General features: G+C 47.3%; 1 protein-coding gene across 1 annotated transcript in view; it reads right to left on the minus strand.

The window, feature by feature from the left end:
• Positions 1 to 629: 629 nt before the first annotated feature.
• The window catches only part of HSD11B2 (hydroxysteroid 11-beta dehydrogenase 2), a 28,894-nt gene continuing 7,030 nt past the window's right edge, over positions 630 to 22,493 (minus strand). Inside the window, exons 2-5 of the mRNA XM_028739476.2 lie at positions 6,184 to 6,396; positions 5,087 to 5,272; positions 4,663 to 4,800; positions 630 to 3,642 (exon numbers count right to left, since the gene is read on the minus strand). Of these exons, the coding sequence (XP_028595309.2) occupies positions 3,281 to 3,642; positions 4,663 to 4,800; positions 5,087 to 5,272; positions 6,184 to 6,396 (899 nt within the window). The 3' untranslated portion in view covers positions 630 to 3,280. The remainder of the gene's footprint in view (positions 3,643 to 4,662; positions 4,801 to 5,086; positions 5,273 to 6,183; positions 6,397 to 22,493) is intronic.

A 22,493-nucleotide genomic window follows, 5' to 3' on the forward strand; every position in this document is an offset into this window, starting at 1 on the left:
GGGAAGCAAGGCAGCCGCTGCTTTACACCTCATGAGGGCCAGCTGACTTTACTTTCTGCCTGCCTCCCACCATACAAATGCAGAATACAAGTGATGTGTTCTGTGGTGTCTCCACATTAAAGTGAGGCTGAGGAAGCAGCAGCCCTCCAGGTCTTGGGACTGCAAGTGGCATTACTCAAGTCTTCATCACTGGCTAAGGCTGAAGGGAATGTCAGAACATGCAGAAGGGCTGGGTGGATGCTTCATGCTGCCCTGTGTGTGTTAAGAAGCTGCTTGTTTTGCTACATCTTTATCTCCTCCTGTGCCTTCCTCTTAGGAGATCCAGACAAGTTTCATAGCAGCTGTGTGAAGGATAGGCTGAGTGTGACTAGTGGGTAGGGAACCCCGGGGTGGTGGTGGATCTGGCTTGGCCACTTGGCTCCAGCCTGCACGAGGCCCCTACTACTCTGCAGCCCCAGGACCTATGTAAGATTGCCAGCGGCATGTCCCCCCCTGAGCTGAGACAGGGTTTTCTGCACACTGCCTGGATGTGCACTGTCTGCCTCTGCCACCATCTGGAACGAAGCACTTTCTCTGACATGACCCGACTCACTGAGTTTCCCCCAGGACATCAAGATACACAACCAAAGTATGAAGTAACCATTTTAATTTATTTCCAAGTGGCAATCGTGACCTTGTTCTTCGTGACAAGATTTGTAGGCCATCTGCCTGGGAGTCCCTGCCCTCTTCTGGAGGCAAGGAGAGGCCCCTTTGGGGAGGCCTTTTTTGGCTCAGTTCCTGCATGGCGATGAAGCTTGGAGGACAGAAGAACAGCAGGTTTGCTGCAGCAGCAAGAAAAGAAAACACCCAGCATCCTTGAGGTCAGCCGCAGGAATGAGAGGTACTAACAAGATCCACACAAGCAGCGTTTTATAATGTGTTGCATTCATTTGCACAAATACGCAACATGTTTGTGAAATTGGGTGATTCCCCCTCTTGTCCCCAAATGTTTAAGGTTGATGCTCCAAACGAGCAGACACCAGTGACTACTGATGAATACTTGGATGCTGCTGCAAGCAGTTCCAGCCACAGGCCCCTTCAGCCTTCTCACATGGCCCCCAGCTGAGCAGAGGCTCCAAGCCCCTTCAGTTGAACACATGTAGAGAAGCCCCTTTGTACATACATGCTGTTCTACATACTTTGAACCCTTACCAGGCTACAAATTACACCATTTAATCTCCCATTATCTCAAGGGTCCAAATAAGCAGTTATTTTCATCCTTCAGAGATTTTACCTTCACCTTCGATCTGGCTATGGTGCAATTTGGCTACAGCTAATATTAGCAAAATATTTCTTTGGCTCACATACAGCTATTATTACACTGTAATATTACAACAAAAGTAAGGGCTGGCCATTATGGGATCTTGACACAAGTAAGGTAGCAATCCTAGTTATGTCTACTCAGAAGTAAGGCCTATTGAATTCAGTGGGGCTTACTCTCAGGTAAATGGGGTTCGGCCTGAACCCTTATACAGACACAGTAAAACAGGGTTTCAAGTTGGCCCAATTTTTGTTTTTATGTAAGCAACATTGCTGCAGGCATGCCACCTCTTTTTTCCTCCCTGCGTTGGTGGAATGAAAGGTGTTCATCTTGCTCTAGACCAAACAACCTTGAATTATTCTCCTTAAACAAGCTGTGCTTTAATGTTGCTTATATTTGGTTCTTTTTTAGGATGGAGCAGTTAGGCATTAATTGTTCACCTTTAAGATTAGTTTTTGGTCACAGATCCCAGAAATATAAATGGCCCAATCCATAGAGGTATTGACAAAAGTTCTTGGAAATGAGAACTAGCAGCTATTAAAATATAAGTTACTATGACAAATTGTCAGCTCCTAAAATTCTTTGGTTGCAAAGGAGGTGAGCTGGTGGGCCTTCTAAGTGCCTGGAAGTTGCCCTCTGTAGAGACTTATTAGCCCTATTATTCTGTAGGGCTAAAATTCTGTGGAGTAAAATCAGACTTGGAAATCTTGGGATACAGTCGTACCTTGGTTGACAAACACCTTGCGACTTGAACGTTTTGGCTCCCAAACGCCGCAAACCCAGAAGTGAATGTTCTGGTTTGTGAATGTTCTTTGGAACCCGAATGTCCAACACAGCTTCCAATTGGCTGCAGGAGCTTCCTTCAGCCAATCGGAAGCCACACCTTGGTTTTCAAACATTTTGGAATTCAAATAGACTTCTGGAATGGACTCCATTTGACTTCCGAGGTACCACTCTGTGTGTGTGTGTGTGTGTGTGTGTGTGTGTGTGTGTGTGTGTATGTAAACTGATCTGCTTTACACCTGAGACTCTGGAGCAGAATAAATGAAATCAATGAAAACTGGGGTGGGGTGGGGGTTTTTTGGATGCAGGCAATCTAAAATTACAACTCATTATTTTTTGCCCATTATATGTGGATCCAAGGGAGTAAAACCTTGTTAATATATGCTGCCTCAGTATTTGGATAAAACACAAGCTATTAATTTTGGATAAAATTAAGCTATTAATTGATAATCAGTTTTGTATTATTTACTCTGTGGCTACTGTTTCCAGAGCTGCTAAGAAACTAGGTGTGCATTTTTTTAATATCAAAAAATACTTTATTGATTGAACTGAGTGATTCAAATAGGTACCAATTATGGCTGATAGATTCTTAATTATAATACTTTGATTTTGATCATGATTGCTGTGGTGACTATTGTTAATGAATATTACCATGCTTGTGCCGAGGGTGGGGTGGGGGTGCTACATACAGACTGAGAAGCTGGAAAGGCCTTTGGCTATTTGCAGTGAAGAAGACACAGTACAGTGAGGAGACATGGCATTGGCTCAGCTGAAGTTTACAGAGAGGTATATCACAAAGCTGAGGTATGGTGAAGCCCTTTCACTATCAGTTAGCAGCAGCAGCAGCCATCTCCTTTGGCACAAAGAGGGAGAGAAAAGCCAGCCAGGAATTGGGGGGGAGGGGTTCACTTGCCACTGGTAACTCCCCCCTTCCCCAAATGCAACAATCATTGGTCTCAGTAGGGCTTTTCCAGCACTCTGTTCATTGAAGCGAATGGGTCCCTATCCCACCATCTTCCTATAATTTTAATGCTCACTTAGGAAAAAGGCATTAATGGCTGGGTAGCAGCAATGGCTGCAGCTTGTCCTCTCCCTGCACTGACACAAATGAGCTGGTGCATTTTCAGTAGAAACACCTTAAGCAGCTACTCTGGGCCCTGAAGTCTTTCCCAGGTGCTTTCTCTGCCAAGCTGCCCTTCACTGTTTCCGGGGGCTGTTGCAAGGCTTTGGCTGGCGCCCTCTGGGCAACTTTGGGTTGATGAAGAAGGCTTTGAGGAAGAGGTTGCGGACGGTGTGGGGCAGGTAGTGGTGGATGAAGTACATGGGGCCCAGGCCTCTCCCCGGGTAGTATTTCACCAGAGGCCTGGTAGACAGGAGGCCGTCCACGATGCTCTCCACGACTGAGCTGAGGTCCTCCACAGCAAACTTCATGGAAGCAAGAAACTGCCTGTTGATGTCTTCCAGGTATTCTTCTCCATAGGCTTCCAGGAGTTCAGGGGATAGAGCTGCCAGCAGCTGAGCCTTCCTTTCTTTCCAATAAGCATGATTACAAGAACCATCTGCAAAGAATAGACAGGTTGGGGGGGGAGTAAGAGATTTCTTAGAACCTATTTGGTAGGTGGTGAGGAGGCCATGCTGGGTGTAGCCCATGTAGCTTATACAATTCCTTCATCCTGGAGTTTGGTATCTAGTGCAAAATTTGGCCTCCCCAGAATCTCAGCTTCCACTTAAGGCATGTTTCTAGTCCTTATGACTGAAGTGAAACTTGAAAAGATAAGGGCAGTGTTTGGAACAATTTCCAAAGCCACAGCATGAGCCAAGCAACAAGACAGCATTTCCTCATGTTTCCTTGCTCCTCCCATTTGGATCTTGTGAATGAAATGAATAATAGCAGTTAAATTGAGCCAGTTGGAGCAGTTGATGGGACACAACAAGCAGGAATCACGCATTGAGAGGAGAGAGAGAGAGTTAGCCCCAAGTGATGCCCAGGAGGGGCCTCTCCAAGTTACAGCAACAAGGCAGATGGGACATTTATTTGTTATTTTACTTTTATTTTAGTTTGCTTATAGACTATTTACTATTATATTAAGTATCTCAAAGTGGTTGTCAGTAAGGGCTTCAGAGAGAGGGGTCAAAGCCAATCCTCCAAGTGCAAATGTATCTGTAAGAGAATGAACTGGCAGCTCCTTGTGGTGTGCAAAATTCCCACTGATGGATCCTGTACTCTGGCACCAAACTCGGTACCTCTTCCACCACACTCATGAAGGTGCCGGAGGAGCTGCCTCTCCTGGCTCTGTCTTCCTGTTTCCCTTCCCTAAAGACTCCTTTGGTTCTTTCTCTGGATTTGGTAGCTCTGGGGAAGAAATCTTGGCTGGGTGTATTCTAGAAGCCTCACTGCACACATAAAGAGTAAGGGAAGCCCCACACCCAGGCTGTGCTATGCCTGGACCCCGCCCCCCAATAATTTCAGTTTCCTTGGAACCTGCGAAACAGAGCAAGTCCTCAGCAGCGGACAAGGAAAAGACATTATCCCACCCACCCACCCTGTGCACTGCCAGCGGTCCCAGTCATTCTCTTACCCGTTTTGAAATACCCTGGGAGGATGACGCTCACTTGGATCCCCCAGGGTGCAAGTTCATACTGCAGAGTGTCCATGACCAGGCTGAGAGCAGCTTTGGATGCCCCGTAGCCAGATAAACAGGGGAACGGCATGTTACCTGCAGAAGGAGAGGAGGGAGGGGTTACTCTCTACCCCCATCTTGACTGCAGGAGGATCAAATAGTAGGGAAGGACTGTAGGTCACTGGTAGAGCACCTGCTTTGCACTCAGAAGGTCCCAAGTTCAATCCCCAGCGGTGGAAATCTGCCAGTCAGTATACAGGCAGCCCTGAGCTCAATGGACCAATGGGCCTGGCTTCCTAGGGCAGCCCAACTCCCAAAGGCACACCCCCTCTTTCCCATTGGCGAAACCAGATCCTATGGAAGGTTTTCTCCTTCCCTTTACCTGCTGGACTGCTGATGGTGATGATCCTTCCTTGTGAGGAGCGCAGCAAAGGCAGCAGCCCCTGGGTCAGCTCCAAAGTGCCAAAGAAGTTCACCTCCATGCAGCTGCGGAAGTCGCGGAGAGGCGTCAGCTCCGCATCCGCAAGGGTGGTGTTGATGCCGGCGTTGTTCACCAGGCCCCAGAGCCCTGCATGCCAAGAAGGAAACTGGCTTGCTGGTGTATGTAATTGTTTTACTTTCCATTTTTACAGTTCTGCTGCATGGTTTTATATTGTTGTAAACCACTGTGACCTATTTTTATGATACAGTGGTATATATAAAAATAAATTAGCAAATGGCTGCTCTTCCCCTGGCCGCTTCTCCTCCATGTGTGTGGACAAACAAAGACATTTTGCTGCTGCTGGATTAAGCAAAACCCCACCATCCGACATCTTTTCTCAAAATGTTTTTGCACCTGCAAAAACATATACAGTGGTACATCGCAAGACGAATGCCTCGCAAGACAAAAAACTCGCAAGACGAAAGGGTTTTTGGTTTTTTGAGCTGCTTCGCAAGACGATTTTCCCTATGGGCTTGCTTTGCAAGACGGAAACGTCTTGCAAGTTTGTTTCCTTTTTCTTAACACCGTTAATACAGTTGCGACTTGACTTCGAGGAGCAACTCATAGCACGCGGTGTGGTAGCCTTTTTTGAGGTTTTTGAAGACTTTGGTGATTTTTGAAGCTTTTCCAAAACTTTCCCGAAACCGTGCTTCACAAGACGAAAAAACTCGCAAGGCGAAAAAACTCGCGGAACGAATTAATTTTGTCTTGCGAGGCACCACTGTAGGTAAATACCCTATATAACTGTACCCTAGACCTGCTAGTGTGGGAGATTGTTTGTTTGATTGTTACATTTTAATATGAGACAGCCTACAAACTGAAGATTTTTTCAGAAATTCACTCAACTATCTAATCTGATTCTGAGATTTATGCTTACCACCCGCTTTCATGTTCCAGCCTTGAAACCCAGAATGTTTTGTTTCAAATCCCAAAGGTGAGACTCTGAGAATCCTACACCTACCTTGCTTCTGTTCTGATTGCCAACACTCTCAAGTTACCTGTCCTCGCTGTCTGAGCCTTGATGAACTGCAAGACTCTCTGGATGTCCTCAGCTTTGGTCAGGTCCATTTCCAGCAGGGTCAGGCGCGACGAGCAGCTCTGCCGAAGCTCCTCTGCGCCAGGACTCTTCAGATCCAGGACACTAGCATAGACGGTCAGTCCCAAGGTGTCTAAGTGATGAGCAGCCACCTTTCCAAAGCCAGTGTCACATCCTGGAAAATGACAAAAGAAAGAGTGGGCAAGGGTGGACAACGGACCACCTCCTAGCCTCAGTTCTCCAGGGCTGCACGTAAATAATAAAGATGATCTACCTCCAAGCATTGTTATGACAAGATGATTAAATAGGCACAATCCAGACACACTTCTGCACTGTTTTTTTACTACTACCACCAGTATTACTACTATTATTAATATTATTGGAGTGGTTGGCGCTGTGAACTAAACCACTGAGCCTCTTGGGCTTGCCGATCGGAAGGTCAGCAGTTCGAGTCTGCACGATGGAGTGAGCTCCTGTTGCTCTGTCCCACCTAGCAGTTCGAAAGCATACCAGTGCAAGGAGGTACCAGTGCGGCGGGAAGGTAAACAGTGTTTCCATGTGCTCTGGCTTCCGTCACGGTGTTCCATTGCACCAGAAGCATTTAGTCATGCTGGCCACATGACCCAGAAAGCTGTTTGTGGACAAACCCCAGCTCCCTTGGCCTGAAAAGCGAGATGAGCACCACAACCCCATACTTGCCTTTGACTGGACCTAACCGTCCAGAGGTCCTTTACCTTTTTACCTAATAATAATAATAATAATAATAATAATAATAAATTAATTGCTGCTGCTTGTTTTTATGTTGCCTTTCTGTTCCTAAGCCATAGGGTGAACAGCATGGAAAACTGACATTCCAAAAAATCACCATTACCAAGGAAAGGTCATGCAGTGGATGGAAAACTGGAGGCAAACAAAGATTCCCAAAATTAGCACTGCGGTTCATACTGGGTCAAGTTCTGCTGAACTATCAGGGAAGAATAAACTGAGTGACGCTAAAAGACATGAAATGGACTCGTCTCCTGTCAATGAATAATGAAATGTGCAAACACAGAAAGTGTTTGCAGTGGACTGGCAGCCACTTTGTAGCCCCTGGAGGATCAGATCAGATCAGAACTGCTTTATCCCAACTAGCAGATATTGCCAAGATGGCTAATGTTGCCATGAGCTTGGGCCATGAACTAAGTGTTTAAAGGTGGTGGTGAGGGATGCTGGGCTCTGGTTGGCAGAGCAGGAAAACTCGATATCAAAGTAAAATGCCTCCCGAGACAGATTCCAAGGAAAGAGGGAGGGACAAATCTGCCCTTGTTACTGCCAGGCTGGATTAATGGGTGCACCTGAGTCACAGCCCCACTCAGCAGAGCTTTCGCAGCACATTGGTGCGTACTTTGAGGGCTTTTGCACTAAAGGGAAGACCTCCAAGGCTCTTTGTAATTTGAGGGAGTTCAAATGTAAAGATGCTCCAGTGGAGGTGCAGCAGGATCTTTGCCCAGAGATGCTTGGAAAGGCACAACTAAATTCTATAAATCTGCACTGAGGGAGGCAGGAATTTGCGACTGAAAGGTTATGTCAGCAAGCCATGAAGATGCTGCCTGAAAACTCAAAATGCTGCAACCGCACCATACGTTTAAAGCACCTGGTTTCCCAAAAGAGTCCTGGGAACTGTAGTTCACCTTTCACAGAGCTACAATTCCCAGCACCCTTAAACTACAGTTCCCAGGATTCTATGAGGGAAACCATGTGCTTTTAAATGCATAGGGTAGATGTGACCTCTGCTACAGCAGAGGCGGCAGTGGTGAGGTTGCGGGGGGCAGAGGGGACAGAGCAACCATTGGATCAGAAAAAAGGTGGGGAGGAGGAAGGTTGCAGGGAGATGCTAGAACAAGCACAGAGACACAAAACACTGCCAGGGATTGAACTGCCTTGCATGAGACATTTTCAGCAGCAGCACATCCACCCTTTTACTCCACAGTCCACCATATGGGTCATTCGGCACAGCAGCTTTTAATTTTTTTCTTTTATAATTTGTACACATGGTTGTCCTTTAGAGAAAGACACAGGATGTCCGGTCTTGTGCAATGGCAATGGCAAGCATGACAGGAAGGGGGCAGAAATTGCCCCTTTCTTGTCACCCCCCCCCCCCCGTGTCAATCTGCCACAACGGCAGGGGTCAGCGTTCCCAGGATGCGGTAGCTTGGTCTGCAGTCCATCACAATCTGGGATTCTCCCAGTATAGGATGCAGAAGAATGAAGGGCAGTTGCTGCAGTTGGGGTGGGGGCGAGAGAAGGGGCTAGCGGTGGTGGAGCTTTGGCACTTCTCCAGCCCTTTCTGCTGCCTCATTATCTTGACTGCTGCTGCTGCTGCCACCGCTCAGGTGTTGGCAAGTGACTCCACCCACAACCTGGGGATGTGACCTTGGCTCTACAACTCATTCAGTCACGGATCTGCTGTTTATATACCTTGCGCGCACACAGAAAAGGGAACAAAATGCCTGTTTATCTTGTGATTTGTTGCACAAAAAGGCAGCTCTAAAAATAGCTTCCTCCACTTCCCTGCTCTGGATTGCCGCTCCATTAACTTTGCCAGTTAATAAAAAGTTGGGCCGAGAAACTGCAACCCCAAACTCGTCTCTCACCATCACAATCAGACGTTGCTGGGGTCCCAGCAAAAGCCCAGACCTACCCAAGGGCCAATCAACACAGCTCCCTGTTTTAGGGGAGGTGCTCTGGGCCTTCATCACTTCTCCCCTTGACACTAAGAGTCCATCACCTTCCTATGCTGCACACAGGAGCCCAGTCATGACGTCCAGGCATAAACCGCAGGAGGACGGACGGACGGACACACACACACACACACACACACACACTGGCCTGGCTGGCTGGCTGTTGGGTGGCCTCCATAAGCCATTACTGCAGGGCTGAAGTCCACACTGTCAGGATTTCCAAAGGCATTTGTATGTTGTTTGGGCTCATTAATTCAGAATTAAAGCAGGGCAAACTGCATTTCCCCACAAACAAACCAAGAATTAAAAGTACTAGTGTGACAAAATCATGCAAGTGTGTTTTGCTGTTAGAATTCCAAATCCTGAAACTCTGCAATGTGTGAGAAACAGCCAAATGTGGACACACTACTCTGCCCCTCCTCTCCTTGATCTAAGCAAAACCTAAGCTTCTAATAAAGTACAGTGGTACCTCAGGTTACATATGCTTCAGGTTACAGACTCCGCTAACCCAGAAATAATGCTTCAGGTTAAGACCTTTGCTTCAGGATGAGGACAGAAATTGTGCTCTGGCGGCGCGGCGGCAGCAGGAGGCCCCCATTAGCTAAAGTGGTGCTTCAGGTTAAGAACAGTTTCAGGTTAAGAACGGACGTCCGGAACGAATTAAGTACTTAACCTGAGGTACCACTGTAGTTCAATAAACTACAAAATTGCTAGAATGCAGGCAGAAAGCCAGCTTGAGGGTTTGCCAGTGTTTTACACTAACCGTCCTATGTTTACTATGGTACTAATCTGCCTAGTGGGCAGAAGTCACAGGTGTGTGAGGTGCAATGACCTCCTGGCTTTCTGAGAACAACTTTGCATGGGGAAATCCTGACTCACTAACCTATTAAAAGTTCTTTGTGGGTGTTAACAGGCATATAGACAATTAATCCAACTGACACAGAGTTGGACATTCAGAAAGCTTTTGACAAAGTCAAAGCAGTTGTGGAATAAAAAGGAGAGGTACTCCTGTGACAGAAAGCAGAGAGCAGGAATAAATGAACAGTTCTCTGAATGGAGGGGTGTAGCGTTAGGGGTGAGTAGCGAGGTAGCCAAATTTGCTAATGATACTAAATTGTTCAGGGTCTGGGGTTTTTTGTTCGTTTCTTAAAGGATTGCAAAGAGTTCCAAAAAAGGAGTGAATGGGAGGTAAAATGACAAATGCAATTTAGTGCAAGCAAGCGTAAAGTAAGGCACATTGGGGCAAAAAAAATCCTAATTTCATATCTACATTTACGGGTTTAGGGTTAGGGAAGCAGAGGGTAGGAATACATGAACAGTTCTCTCAATTGAGGGATGCATAATGGTTACCTTGGTGAAGATCTCAACCCAGTGTGTGGCAGCTGTGAAAAGGGTAGATTCCATGCTGGGGAACATTAGGAAAGGGACTGAAAATAAAACTGCCAATATCATTATGCTGTTATACAAATTTATGGTGCAACCACATTTGAAATATTGTGTGCATGATCTGGTCACCTCCTCAAAAAGGATTTCATACAGCGGGAAAAAGTTTGGAAAAGGGCAACCAAAATCATGGCGATGGAGAGACTCCCCTATGAAGAAAGGTTGCAGCTTTTGGGACTTTTTCATTTAGAGAAGAGGCAAGTAAGAGGAGACATGATAGAAATTTATAAAATGATGCACAGCATGGAGAAAGTGGCTAGAGAAAAGTTTTCCTCCCTCTCTCATAACGCTGAAGATTCACGATGGACAAAAGGAAGTAGTTTTTCACGCAGCACATAGTTAAATGATGTGATTTGTTCCCACGGGAAGCAGTGACGACCACTAACTTGGATGGCTTTTAAAGCGGATTAGAGAAATTCATAGAGAAGAAAACTATCAATGGCAGCTATCCCTCAGCTATGTTTTACCTCCACTATTGGAGGCAGTGCATCTCTGAATACCAGGTGCTTGGAAGCACAATTGGGGAGGGGGCTGCTGTACTCCTGCTTCTGGGCTTCCCTTTAGGGCACCTGGCCAACCACCACGAGAACAGCTATACTTAGGGTTCACTGCAGTTATCCTTCTTATTCTTACTACCTCTGCCACCATGGGCAACAAAGCAGATCTCTGTTTGGAGAAGATGCTGCTTACCTTTTGGCAGAGGGAGAGAGCGAGGAGGGGAAGTTAGCAGCCAGAGGCAAGGCTGAGTATGCACACAAATGTAGCTCCACCTATATCAGGCGGTTCTGAACACAAAGCAGGGGCTTGGAGATGTGGGAGGAAGACTGCCCTTTCTCTCCCCACCCTGAACTCTTGTACCATGGCCACAATGGTGAGGAACAGAGCACAAATACTGAATGGGGTCCAAGAGCTTTTGGGACCCTCGTGCAAATGGGGATGAGCAGAGTGGTAGTTGTTTGCCAAGTAACTGAGGAGCGTGCTGAGGAGACCCTGAGATGAGAAGGAAGTGTGTGTGTGTGTGTGTGTGTGTGTGTGTGTGTGTGTAGAACACAAGACTGTCCTTTCTTTTCATCTTAGTACCTTGGAGGGAGGGGAGCTGCCCCTCTGCTTTGCCCCCCCCAAACCCCCCCCCCCATGAGTGCAGATGGAGCACCTGGCAGCAGATCAGGTGAGAGGACATCTTGTCCTGCCCCAGAGTCAGGTTAAGGGACCTTGTGACAACCCCTCTCTGCATTTCCCAGGGACAGCAGCCAGTAGCTGCTCTTTCTCTCCCCCACCCCTGCTGAAAGAGGAAGCGAGGAAGGGCCATAAACACCCCACCCACCGCCTGCCTGTGCAGGGTACAGACTGTTCTTTTCACTTCTGATGGCTGGCTGATAGCTTCCCTTCCCAGAGATTACAAACCTCAACAGCGGGTTTATGGCAACATTAACCATTAACACTGAGTGACAGGCCAAGAGGCAGCCTGGGAAGCCGATGTGCTGCACACACAGGCGGACTTGCACAACTCAGGGCCAAAGGAGCAGCAGCAGCAACGGGCTCTCTTTCCACCGCACCAGCCTTCGGCACAGCCTGCTTCCCTGGCGAAATCAGTTTGATCCTCTGATTTTACACTTTTTGTCATGCGGCCAAGACCCGACGCTTCTTCAGCTTAGCTTAAGTGATGCTGGCCCTGCAATTAAGCGTGTGGAAATCAGCCACACGGGAGGGCAGGCAGGGGGGTGCACTTGAGGAATGTGGCCCTCCCTCCCATGGCAATCCTGAAGGCCAGGCGGGTCACGCTCTATCTGCCCACTGGGCAAAAGGGGACAAGAAAATCGCAAAGGGGGGTATCACAATTTGGAGAAAATAATCAGGCAATGGAGGCGACTCACCATCCTTCAACCCATTTGAAGTTTTTATACAACTTCAAAACGGCAGACAGCAAAAAGCAGTCAGGACTGAAGGGCAAAAGGAAAGATTAAATCTAACAAGGGAGACAGGGAGTTTAAAAGTCATAAGGTTAGGCCCGGCTGGGGTTTGGGTGGGGGTGCAGACAGAAGGTGGATCAGGGTCAACAGGGAGATCTCTGGGTGACCTTAAGATCAGTAAGGATTTCTGAGTTCCAATTCTTTCATAATGACCCCCCGCCCCCCCAAAAGAAGAAAGCCCGGGGTGGAGTTTTGTGTGGAAAGGTTGTAAGTGCCATTCAGTTCTGGGATTATGTACCCATCCCTGGGCTCAGAATGGTTTCAATCTGAATGGGTTTTGTTTTGTACCAAGCCCAGGTTGATAGATCTTGGAATTTGTGCACCTCAAAAGGATACTATAGAGCAGGTGGGAAGGGGCAGAAAAAGAGTGAAATGAAGGGGCTGGCAGAGCTTCTCCCCCGAGGGAAGGCTACAAACTTTGGGGGCTTTTTAGTTTAGAAAAAAGGAGATGTGTGGTTATGCAGGGTGTGGAGAAAGGGAGTAAGGAGTAATCCACACATAGCCTTTTTCTCATAGTAATGGCAATGCGTAGCCATCAGTTAGTTAGTTAGTTAGTTAGTTAGTTAGTTAGTTAGTTAGTTAGTTACCGTAGTTAGATTTCTTGTCTATATCCTTTAGCCCAAGATCCCAGCTAAGCTGCGTACTGAAAGATTCAGGACACAGAAAAGAAAGGACTTCATCATACAATTAAACCGGAGGTGGATTTAGGGAAGCGCAACACTGGGTGTTGCAGGGGACGCCACAACTATCATTTAGAATGGCGCATGAGAGGCAGGGGGCGCCCAATTTTGGCGTCGCACAGGACCTCTGAAATTTGAAAAAACAACAACCCATTAGTTTCATTTGAGTCAGGGCACGTCAGAGCACAGCACAACGTATCTGCAGGGCATGCCGGGGTGCTGAAAATGGGAAGTACTAATTTCTACTCAGGTGCAGAGTTCAATGCACAACCAACAAGAAGGGCACAGGTCAGTGCCAACCAGGCAGCACCCAAAGATCCTCTGCCACCACCAACAGGGCCAACCAGAGGTTTGATACTGCTTTTCTGGGGTGGTTGTGATGGGGGTTAGGAACCTCCCCCCACCCTGCTCCTCAAAGCAAAAGAGGCCTCCTGCTTCATTGCTCTACTTATCACACTTTTCTCTGAACCAAAGAAGGACAGAAAGCCGGTGGGGAAGCCCCCACAGAGAAGCCAGCCTCCCTCCAAGCACCAGGCAGCAGCAGAGGCAAAGGAGATGCGACCTGTCTAGGAAGGGGGGTGGCCAAGCTGTTGCTACCTCTGCTGCGCTGCTGAGGTTTCAGTCAGCTCCCTATCTGAGCAGATAACCGCAGCGTGTGGGCAGACTCATCTAATGCCCACAAAAGGCAGCTTTATCAGGAACAAGCCCTGCCCCAAGACACGGAATGGAAGAGATAAGCGGAGCAGAACACGGAAGGAAAGCCAGATTGCAGGCGGTTTGAGGCCGTGTCATAAACTTCACCTGTAAGCCCGGGGTGGGGGGAGAAGAGAAAGGAAGCTTAGGAAGGAGAAGCACGAGGAGGGGTTTGCCTTGTCCAGATCTCACCCCAAGGCGGCTGGCCAGAGATGCAGCTGGCTCTTCCCCTCTTCCCCAGGGGGCAACGCTGGCTCCTTCTGTATTCAGGGTGGCCAGCCAGGCACAAGCAAGGTTACAGATATATGCAGATTAATGTTTTAGGTTTAAAGGTACGCTATCCTTTTCTACAACCAAAAGGTGCTTATCCCAAAATAAATGTGTTTGGGACAGCCAAAGCGAACTCCATTTCATCCTAGAATGAATGTGATTTTTAGGGATTTTAAATTGTGGAACTATCCATTTTTTTAAAAAAAGAGAACTCTGAACTCTTAAACTCTTCCAGCTGCATTACTGAAAGGGACTATGAGCTGCACAATCTTCCATCTCCAATGAACATGAGCCTGAAATGTGCAAGCCCACCCCTTCCCTTCCAAAGGCCCCTTTCACACTTTGGGGACCTGGAGCCCAGCTCCCAGGAGGAGAGCCCACTGGAGGGGTTCCTTCCTCCTGCTGGGAGGGCAGTGATCCCCAAACCTGCAGGGCATGCAGCATTGGGGCTCCTTTGAGGCAATTCCAGGGCCACATCAGCCCCCTGCTTGAGCAGGCGCATCTACTGGCACCAGAACCACAACAGAGAGAGTGTAGCTCTTGCTTCCTTTTGAGCACACACACGCTCCCAGGCAACTGCCTCCTTCCCCTTCGTAGACACTCTCAGGGCCAGGCAGGTAAGAAAGAACATCACGCGCAGATCAAGATTAAGAGTGCCACCATTTCCCCGAAGCAGTGTTCCCACATCACATCCCCGGAGGCTCTGAAACGCCTCTTTGATGGCCCATTTTTGCCTTCCTCCATCCAGCATCTCCAGCGGGGGGGGGGGGGGAAGACTGCCATCATCCCCATCCTCATCCAATTTGGGAGCTGGCCACACAGCCGCTTTGTGGACAGTAACTTGATTTCAAGCATGAAGGCAGCTGTTTGTCTTCCTCCCACACCCAAGAGCAGATGCCAAGTGTCTCTGGCAGATGGATGGGCCCTTGCCAGGCAGCCCCGGAGCCAGCCATCTCCCAGCCCAACCTGCTCCTCCAGAGAAAGACACCCCCTCCTTCCAGATGCAGCTCTTGCAAACAACTAACGTTTGGAAGAGACAGCCGTGACCAGTGAACACACATTTGCCCCATCCATGTGAGAGTAATTAAAGCCACCCATTACTAGAACACGTCAACAGAAAGAGAAAATAAATAATAAACAAATAAATAACAAGCCTAAAAAGCATATTGTGTATCATGCTAGGAGAGACCTATAGGGAACTGGTGACAGCCAGTTCACTGATAAATAATGACACAGCAATTAATCATGGAAGAGTCGATGCTCCAGCACCCTGCGTAATGAAATGAACTTTTGGAAGCCGCCTCGGAAGAAACATCCTAATGAAATCACTGTAATCCAAACCTCTCCCAATGCTGGGCATTCTTTTTTTTTTTAAAAGATATTTATTAAGGTTTTCAAATTTAATACAATAAAAAAGAATCAAAAAGAAAAAAGCAAAAAAGTTTAAAAACACATAAGGTTCACAATACCTGTTTTTCAATAACATTCTTGCAATGCAAAAGAGAGCAAGTAATTCTTTCATCAAATGTCAACTTTGAAAATAACCTCTCCAGACACAGGTACACTGAGAAATTGAACTACATCTAAATTGCAGTACATTTCTTGAATATTACACTTAATGAAGAAACTGAAGTGTTGCCAAAGCTGTGCACTGGTTGCAGGTGCTAAAGTGTAGTGCCGCGGGAAGTTGCCCAGTTTGCCCTGGAGGACCGGATGCTGGCTGTGGGCCACAGCAGTGCCAATGGCTGTTAAGGAGCTGTCCTGGGCAGCTAATCCGCAAAGTAGAGGACAGACTTGAGAAGCCCCTGTGACTTCTGGTGGTGGGGAACCCTTCTCGTCTGACTATCGGCACCCACATCTCTGACAGAGGATTGGGGTCCAGCCTGGAAGCCAGGCATCAGCCCAGCAACCTGCGTGGTCTTGATGCCTGTCACAGGGTCAGTCATAGGAACAAAGCTCCTATGAGCATGTGCAGGGAAAGGCTGACCACTGAGCAAGTCCAGAGCGGGCTCAAAGATGCCTTGGATTAGTCAGCAGAAAGCCGCTTCCTGCCCAGGGTTAGCTGCAGGTCAGAGCAAAGCAGATTCCCTCCCTCCGTTGCCCTCTTCTTGGTCTGGAACTTCTCCTTCTGCTTCTCTCCTCAATGAATTTTAGGGGAGCCCATAAGCCCCACCACTGGGGGCAGGGCATTTAGAAGTGCAAACAAGCATTAAGGTGGCTCCAAGTCTTACAGGTGGGGAACAAAAAAACTCTGCAAATCTCCCCACATGTCGTAACTCCTGCCCATAGGTCAAATGAGGACCACTGCTTGCCTTTCTCAGGGAAAAAGCACCTCACGCCAAACCAGGGGTGATGTTTGGGTGTCTAGTCCTAAAGCCGTTTTACCAGCCCAGCAGCTGTCCTATGCAATGATCTGAAATACCTGTGCAATCCTGCTGGGGATGCTAGCTCAGAGTGGCACTCCAAAAAGTATTTCCAGTCCAAGCGATGAACAGGTGAACCCATCTCAGCAACAGCCCTTATAGGCCAATAGCTACAGACAGATGTCACTGCCAGCTTGGCAGTCTGCCCATAAAGGACCATGAATTCCTTCTATCTTTCTAGAAGGGATAGAAAGCACCAAGTCAAGGACACCACTTGAGACTTCAGAACAGCAGCTCTTCTGGAGAAGAGGCCTTTGGGCTGCCCCTTATTTATTTAGTCCTGGTACTTCTTCACCCTAAGGCAGGAGTCATCAAAATGGCACCCAGGGGTGCCAGTGCGCCATTCAATACATCATACGGTGCCTGTGAATGGGCTCAGAAAATATCCCCTCAGAAATGTACAATATCCCCCTCAGCCTCTCATACCATGGATTCACCCCCTTAAACATGCCAGCTTTTCACTGGATACCTGGACTGGGCACCTTCCCTCTGCTCCATTCTCAACAGAGGAGAGGTGCAAAGAGCTTTTCCCTGTGGGCAAGTGCAGTGGTAGCTTGTGGAGGTGCTTTTCCTCTCCTTCTTGCATCCTATTCCCTCCCTCCTATACCAGAGTCCAAAGTGGCAGTCTCACACCATTCTCTGCCTCATCTCCTGCAAGATGCGGCAGCCGTTGTGTGTGATGCCATGCGCACACCCCTCCCCACAACAGCCATGCCACCCCTGGTGCCCACAGCACTCCCTCAGCATCCCAAATGCGCCCACTGCCCCCCTCAAAGTGGGTGAGCCCTGCACAACCTTCCCGAGGCAGGCAACTAAAGCTAAACTTGGGTGGCATTGTAACAACACTTCACATTTGCCTAGCGCTTTCAAGCAATGGAGCCCTATAACAACCTTTAAGGCAGGTCCTGAGGTGTCTCAATAGGAAGCAAGCGGATGCCCCCTGCTCCAACACAGAGCCAACAGACCAGCTCCAGAAGAGCAAGGCGGGAATATTTTTTCCTGAAATCGACAGTGGTGGACTTTTCCCACCAGGCACTGCAAGTGTTTCTAGGTGCCCCTGAGCCATGCAGTGTCAGGTGGTGGGTGCACTAGTGATGCTTGCAGAGGTGCAGGCCAAGCCCTGACGTGCCCTGCCCTCTCCAACTCTGCAAGTGAGGCAGAGACCTAGCAGCACACAGCAGAGGTAGCAGTAACTCGGAATGGCTGCTGGTGGCACAAGTCCCTGGATCCAATGCTAGCTCTCCTAAGCAAGCAGAGAAAGCAAATTCCTGCCAGCCTCAGCTCTGCACCCTGTGGCTGAGAAACTAGGTGTGTGCTCATATGCTTGAAGCGCACTGAACGCTCACCAGCACAAGATAAAGGCTGGTCACTATTGTTGTTGATGTTGCTCTTACGATTTCCCCTCTTGCTTTTTCCTGAGGCTTCTTCCCCAGGGTCCCCTCCTTCCAGGCCATCAACAGCACAAGCCGGAAGCCACAAATGGTCTTGACTATAGAGAGCTATTTGGCAGAGGCAGGAGGAGGACAAAGCCATCCGGGTCTCTCCAAGAGAAGAGGCTGCACAAAAGAGCTTCCACTTTACCTTCCAGCTTCCTTGTGCTGATGCTGCCGGGCTGTTTGGCTCCAGCTTCTCACCTTGCACAGGTGGAGGGGGGGCCCATCTACACATGAAGAGAGACAACCTGGCGTTAGCTGGAGAGCGACAGACCTTGGGGAGCCCCTCCACCACCACCACTTCAAAGACTGCTTCAAAGACACAGGAGACACACAGCTCCACTCTGCTGAAATTTGCCCAGGGTTTTCCGCAAGTCAATGCCATTCTTACCCTGGCTGAAAGGAGAAGGAAGGGAGTGGGCTGCTCTGGCTGGGTGAGAGGCATTGGGGAGATGGGTATGAAGGGGCAGGGGTCAGCCTGAGGAGGCAACAGGAAGGAGAGACTTTGGACAGAGGAATTGGAAGGATAGGGATGTCAAGGAATGTCGGGGCCATTTTGCCTCTAAAGAAGTAAAAATAAGCAAGGAAATAACATGTTTGTCTTCTCACGTTTCCAATGGATTTCCTTTGGATTATTTCATCTGGCTACTTTAAAGACACCAATCTTCATGAAGGACTAGATACAACTTTTTGTCTATGCACTGCTGCAGCCTGGGGAGGGGAGGGCACATGCCAGGAATGGAAGGAACAGATGGCTGGCTTGTTTGAATACAGGGTGGAGCATGCATGATGCTGTAGCTGAGAGTCAGAGAAAGAAGGCGAAAGGATGGGCAGTGTTAACTGGGGATCCTCCTTTCTCCTGGAACAACAAGGCAGCAAACACCCAGAGGCGACTGGGAGGAAAATAGCTGGGAAACCTTTAAGATATAGTCTCTGGAAAATGTCAGGACTATTTATAAGTTATCTTATTAATTGGAAGGACTATATTTATATACGATTTCATGATTGTGATTTGCTGGAGCTCAATAATCTGGTGTGTGTGGTTTTTTTAAATGTAGAATTGCTTCTGAAAGTTCTAATTTTTAAACATGCTCATGAGGGAGAAAGGAAAGGCAGGGGTCCATGAAAGATGCACCAACACAGAAGAGGAAGCCCGACTCTGTCCCAGTGGAAGGGATGGCAGTAGGAGCAGGGAGCTGATCTGTATTTTAATATTTTGTAACTCACTTTGAGATGCCTTGTAAAAAAATGAGGGAAAAGTATAAACAATAACATTAACACTAAAATGCTCCATTGATAAGCAAATCTTACCCAAGCAGCCCTGGGTGGATCCTGCTACTCTTAAGTGGAAACAGAGGCTTTACTCTCAACAGTACATTTGGGGGAGAAGATAGACAAGCCCCCTATTCACCCAGAGAAGACAGTAGGGTTTTTATGGGGGGGGGGGGGCAGATACCAGCCAATCTCCAGAGGCTTTGGGCTATAACTCCCAGCAGCTCAGCAGAGAAAGTCTCAGGCTGCAGGACACTTGAAAAGAGCTTTAACAAATTTGGGTAGGGCTGAAAAGGTAAAAAGAAAACATGGATACCTCCACATTTTCCCACAGAGACTAAAAAGCCTAGATTTTTATTATTTTATTAATTAGAACATTTGGGAAGCACTTTTTTTCACCCCTCTGTTTAGCACTGGAAAATGCTGAAGCGCTTTATTTTTGACAACATTCAGCACCTTCACTCCTTCCTCTGTGACAAACAAACAACACTCTATCTTTCTCCATTGGAGAGACAAGTGCTGGGCCAAGAGGAATGAAGTCTTGCTTTTCTCCCATCCAGTTCTCAGCACCCTCCAGCCTTCCCCCATAAAAACCAGGCAATATATCTTAAAGGTCTCACACAATATCCATCCCACGTTTGTAAGGAGTCATTCCTTGAGGGTAGCAAAACCTCTGCTTTGGAACTCCCTGCCTACTGATGTTAGGCAGACATCAACAATGTACAATGTGTGCTGAAAACATTTGTTACAGTGGGCTGTCCCACTGACACATGATTTGGTTACATCTGTTCTTCAACTTGATTTATTTGTTTTTGTTTGCATTTTATTGCTTTTAGGTGTTTTAAATAGTTTTAAATATATTTTTATTTGATTTTTGCTCTTTAATCAGAGAAACATTTGCTGCCCTGGGCTCCTGTCTCACTAACTCACTGGGAGCTCTTTGAGAGTGTCAACAAGCATATAGTTAGAGGTGAGCAGTTCAACAAAGGACCTCACCCAAGACTCCTGAGTAAGCTTAGCAGTCATGAGGGCAGGACCTCTTCTGGATCAGTAAGAGATTAAAGAACAGGAAGTGAAAAGTAGGAATAAGTGAACAGATTTCTGAATGGAGGGATGTAGGAAGTGGAGCCTCCCAATGATCAGTATTGAAACCTGTGCTTTGAGTAGTAGAGGTCTACGGTAATTTGTTCATAAATGAGCTAGAGTGAGGAATGAGCACTCAGGTAACTAAGTTTGTTGACAATATAAATTTGATCAGGGGAGGGGGGGCGATTCTGAGGAGTTCCAGAAGAATTTATCCAAACCAGTTGAATGGGCATTAAAATACAAATGCAATTCAATGTAAGTAGGACCTTAGGGTAAAGGGTGCGGAATGAATGAATGAATGAATGAATGAATGAATGAGTGTATAGTGAGCAGGAAGGTATCTTCATTTCACACCTATGTCCCTGCAGTTTGATCTGGCACTGACTGACCAGCAACGATACCTTGGGGTCAGAGCAGATAGCTCAGTGATGGTGCTGGCCCGATTTGTGGCAGCTTTGAAAAACGTGTATGTATGTATGTACTTATATCAGCTTACCCAGGGCAACCCAAAGTGACTTACAAGCAAACAAACAGACAGACAGTAGACCCCACATAGCTACATTAAAACCAAGAGGAATGAGAAATACATTAAAAACATCCCACCCACTTCTAAAAGGCCTGGTTATAGAGGAAAGTTTTGGCCTGGCATCTGAAGATATATAATGAAGAGGCATTCCTAGGGAGAGGCATTCCACAAACGGGGAGCCACCACAGAAAATGCCCTTTCTCGTGTTGCCACCCTTTGGGCCACTCATGGAGGGGGCACACGAAGAGAGGCCTTGGATTATTATTGTATGGTCCAGGTCAGTTCATATGGAGAGGGGCAGTCCTTGAGGTACTGCTGCTTTATAGGTCAAAAACAACACTCTGAATTGGGCCCAGAAACTAACTGGCAGCCAGTGCAGTTGGGCCAGGAATGGAGTTATATGCTTAAATCATCTGGCCCTGGTGAACAACTTGGCCATTAAAACCCATGCTTAGGGATCATTGGGAAAGGAATTGAAAATAAAGCTGATGATATCATAATGCCACTACTGCATACCAATCTATGAAGTGACCACACTGGGGAGACTGTGTAAGTATAGTTTTGGTTAGCTCACATCTAAAAGGATATTGTAGAGCTGCAAAAGATTCAGCAAAGGGCCAACGGGATTCTTGAGGGAATAGAGGAAAGGTTTGGGGTTTCTTAGTGTGGAAAAGGTAAGTGTGAAGATAACAGAGGTGCATAGAATTAGCCCTGGCATTGAAAAAGTGGACAGAGGCAAGTTTCCCTCTGTCTCTCTTAAGAGTAGAGCTTGTGGACTTCCAACAGAGCTCAATTTGGAGGATCCAGCACAGAGTTAAACTGTGGGACTGATACTCACACAAGATGTAGTGATGGCCTGGCCACCATTTGGGTCCCTTGAACGATACACGTGAACATTAAAGAAAGAGGCAAAGTTTTACAATAGACTAAGCTTAATTCAAACAAACAAAGGAAGCGCAAAAGAACAGAAGTTCAAGTAAGAGTTCCTTAACCAAACACTGCAACACTTCCATCAGTAGTTAGCAAACAAGAGCTTGAACCTGATGAAGCAACGAGAACAAGGCACCTATTTAAAAGGAAGCTTACAAGCATAGTTTAGTTTGGTGGGAACCAGGGCAGTGCAAGATCTGATGGATCCCCAGGGGCATCAGATCCTATAACTTACTGATTTTACCACTGTTTTGGACCATCCATTTTTAAACTGAAACATGTTGACCACAGAAACTGCCCAAATTGGACAAATTTGTCCTGTTTTTTCTAAACCATCTCAGAATTGCGCATGAGAACACCGGCTAACTTACAACCCAAAAGATGAAAGATTCGAACGTTTGTTGGTGACATCAATTCTTCATCCACCAGTAACCACACTGTGGGCTTGACCTATGACGGGAATTTTAACCTGTTCCTTCTGTGGCTGAAAACTAAGAGGTCTCTCTCAACCAAAGTGTCCTTGAGCATGAATGGGAAAGGCCAAGAATAAAACCTGGGTGTCTCTCTAAAGTGACTCAAAACTCATTTCTAAGTATGAGTGAAACTAAACTCGGGCCCCTGTTGAGAAAGTTGCAAAGCCAAGTGACTCTTCTACTGCAAGATCCCCATTCCAAATAGCCAAGACAGGCAGGCCCCACATCTTCTCCATTGGACTCACAAGTGCAGATATGTTGGGCTCTGGTCCACATGGGTCAAACTTTGAGCTGGAGGGCACCACAGCCCAGAATTTCTATTTAAAGCCAGGGTAAAAGAGTCAAATATTATA

The sequence above is a fragment of the Podarcis muralis genome, chromosome 7, assembly GCF_964188315.1.
Source record: "Podarcis muralis chromosome 7, rPodMur119.hap1.1, whole genome shotgun sequence".
Lineage (NCBI taxonomy): Eukaryota > Metazoa > Chordata > Lepidosauria > Squamata > Lacertidae > Podarcis > Podarcis muralis.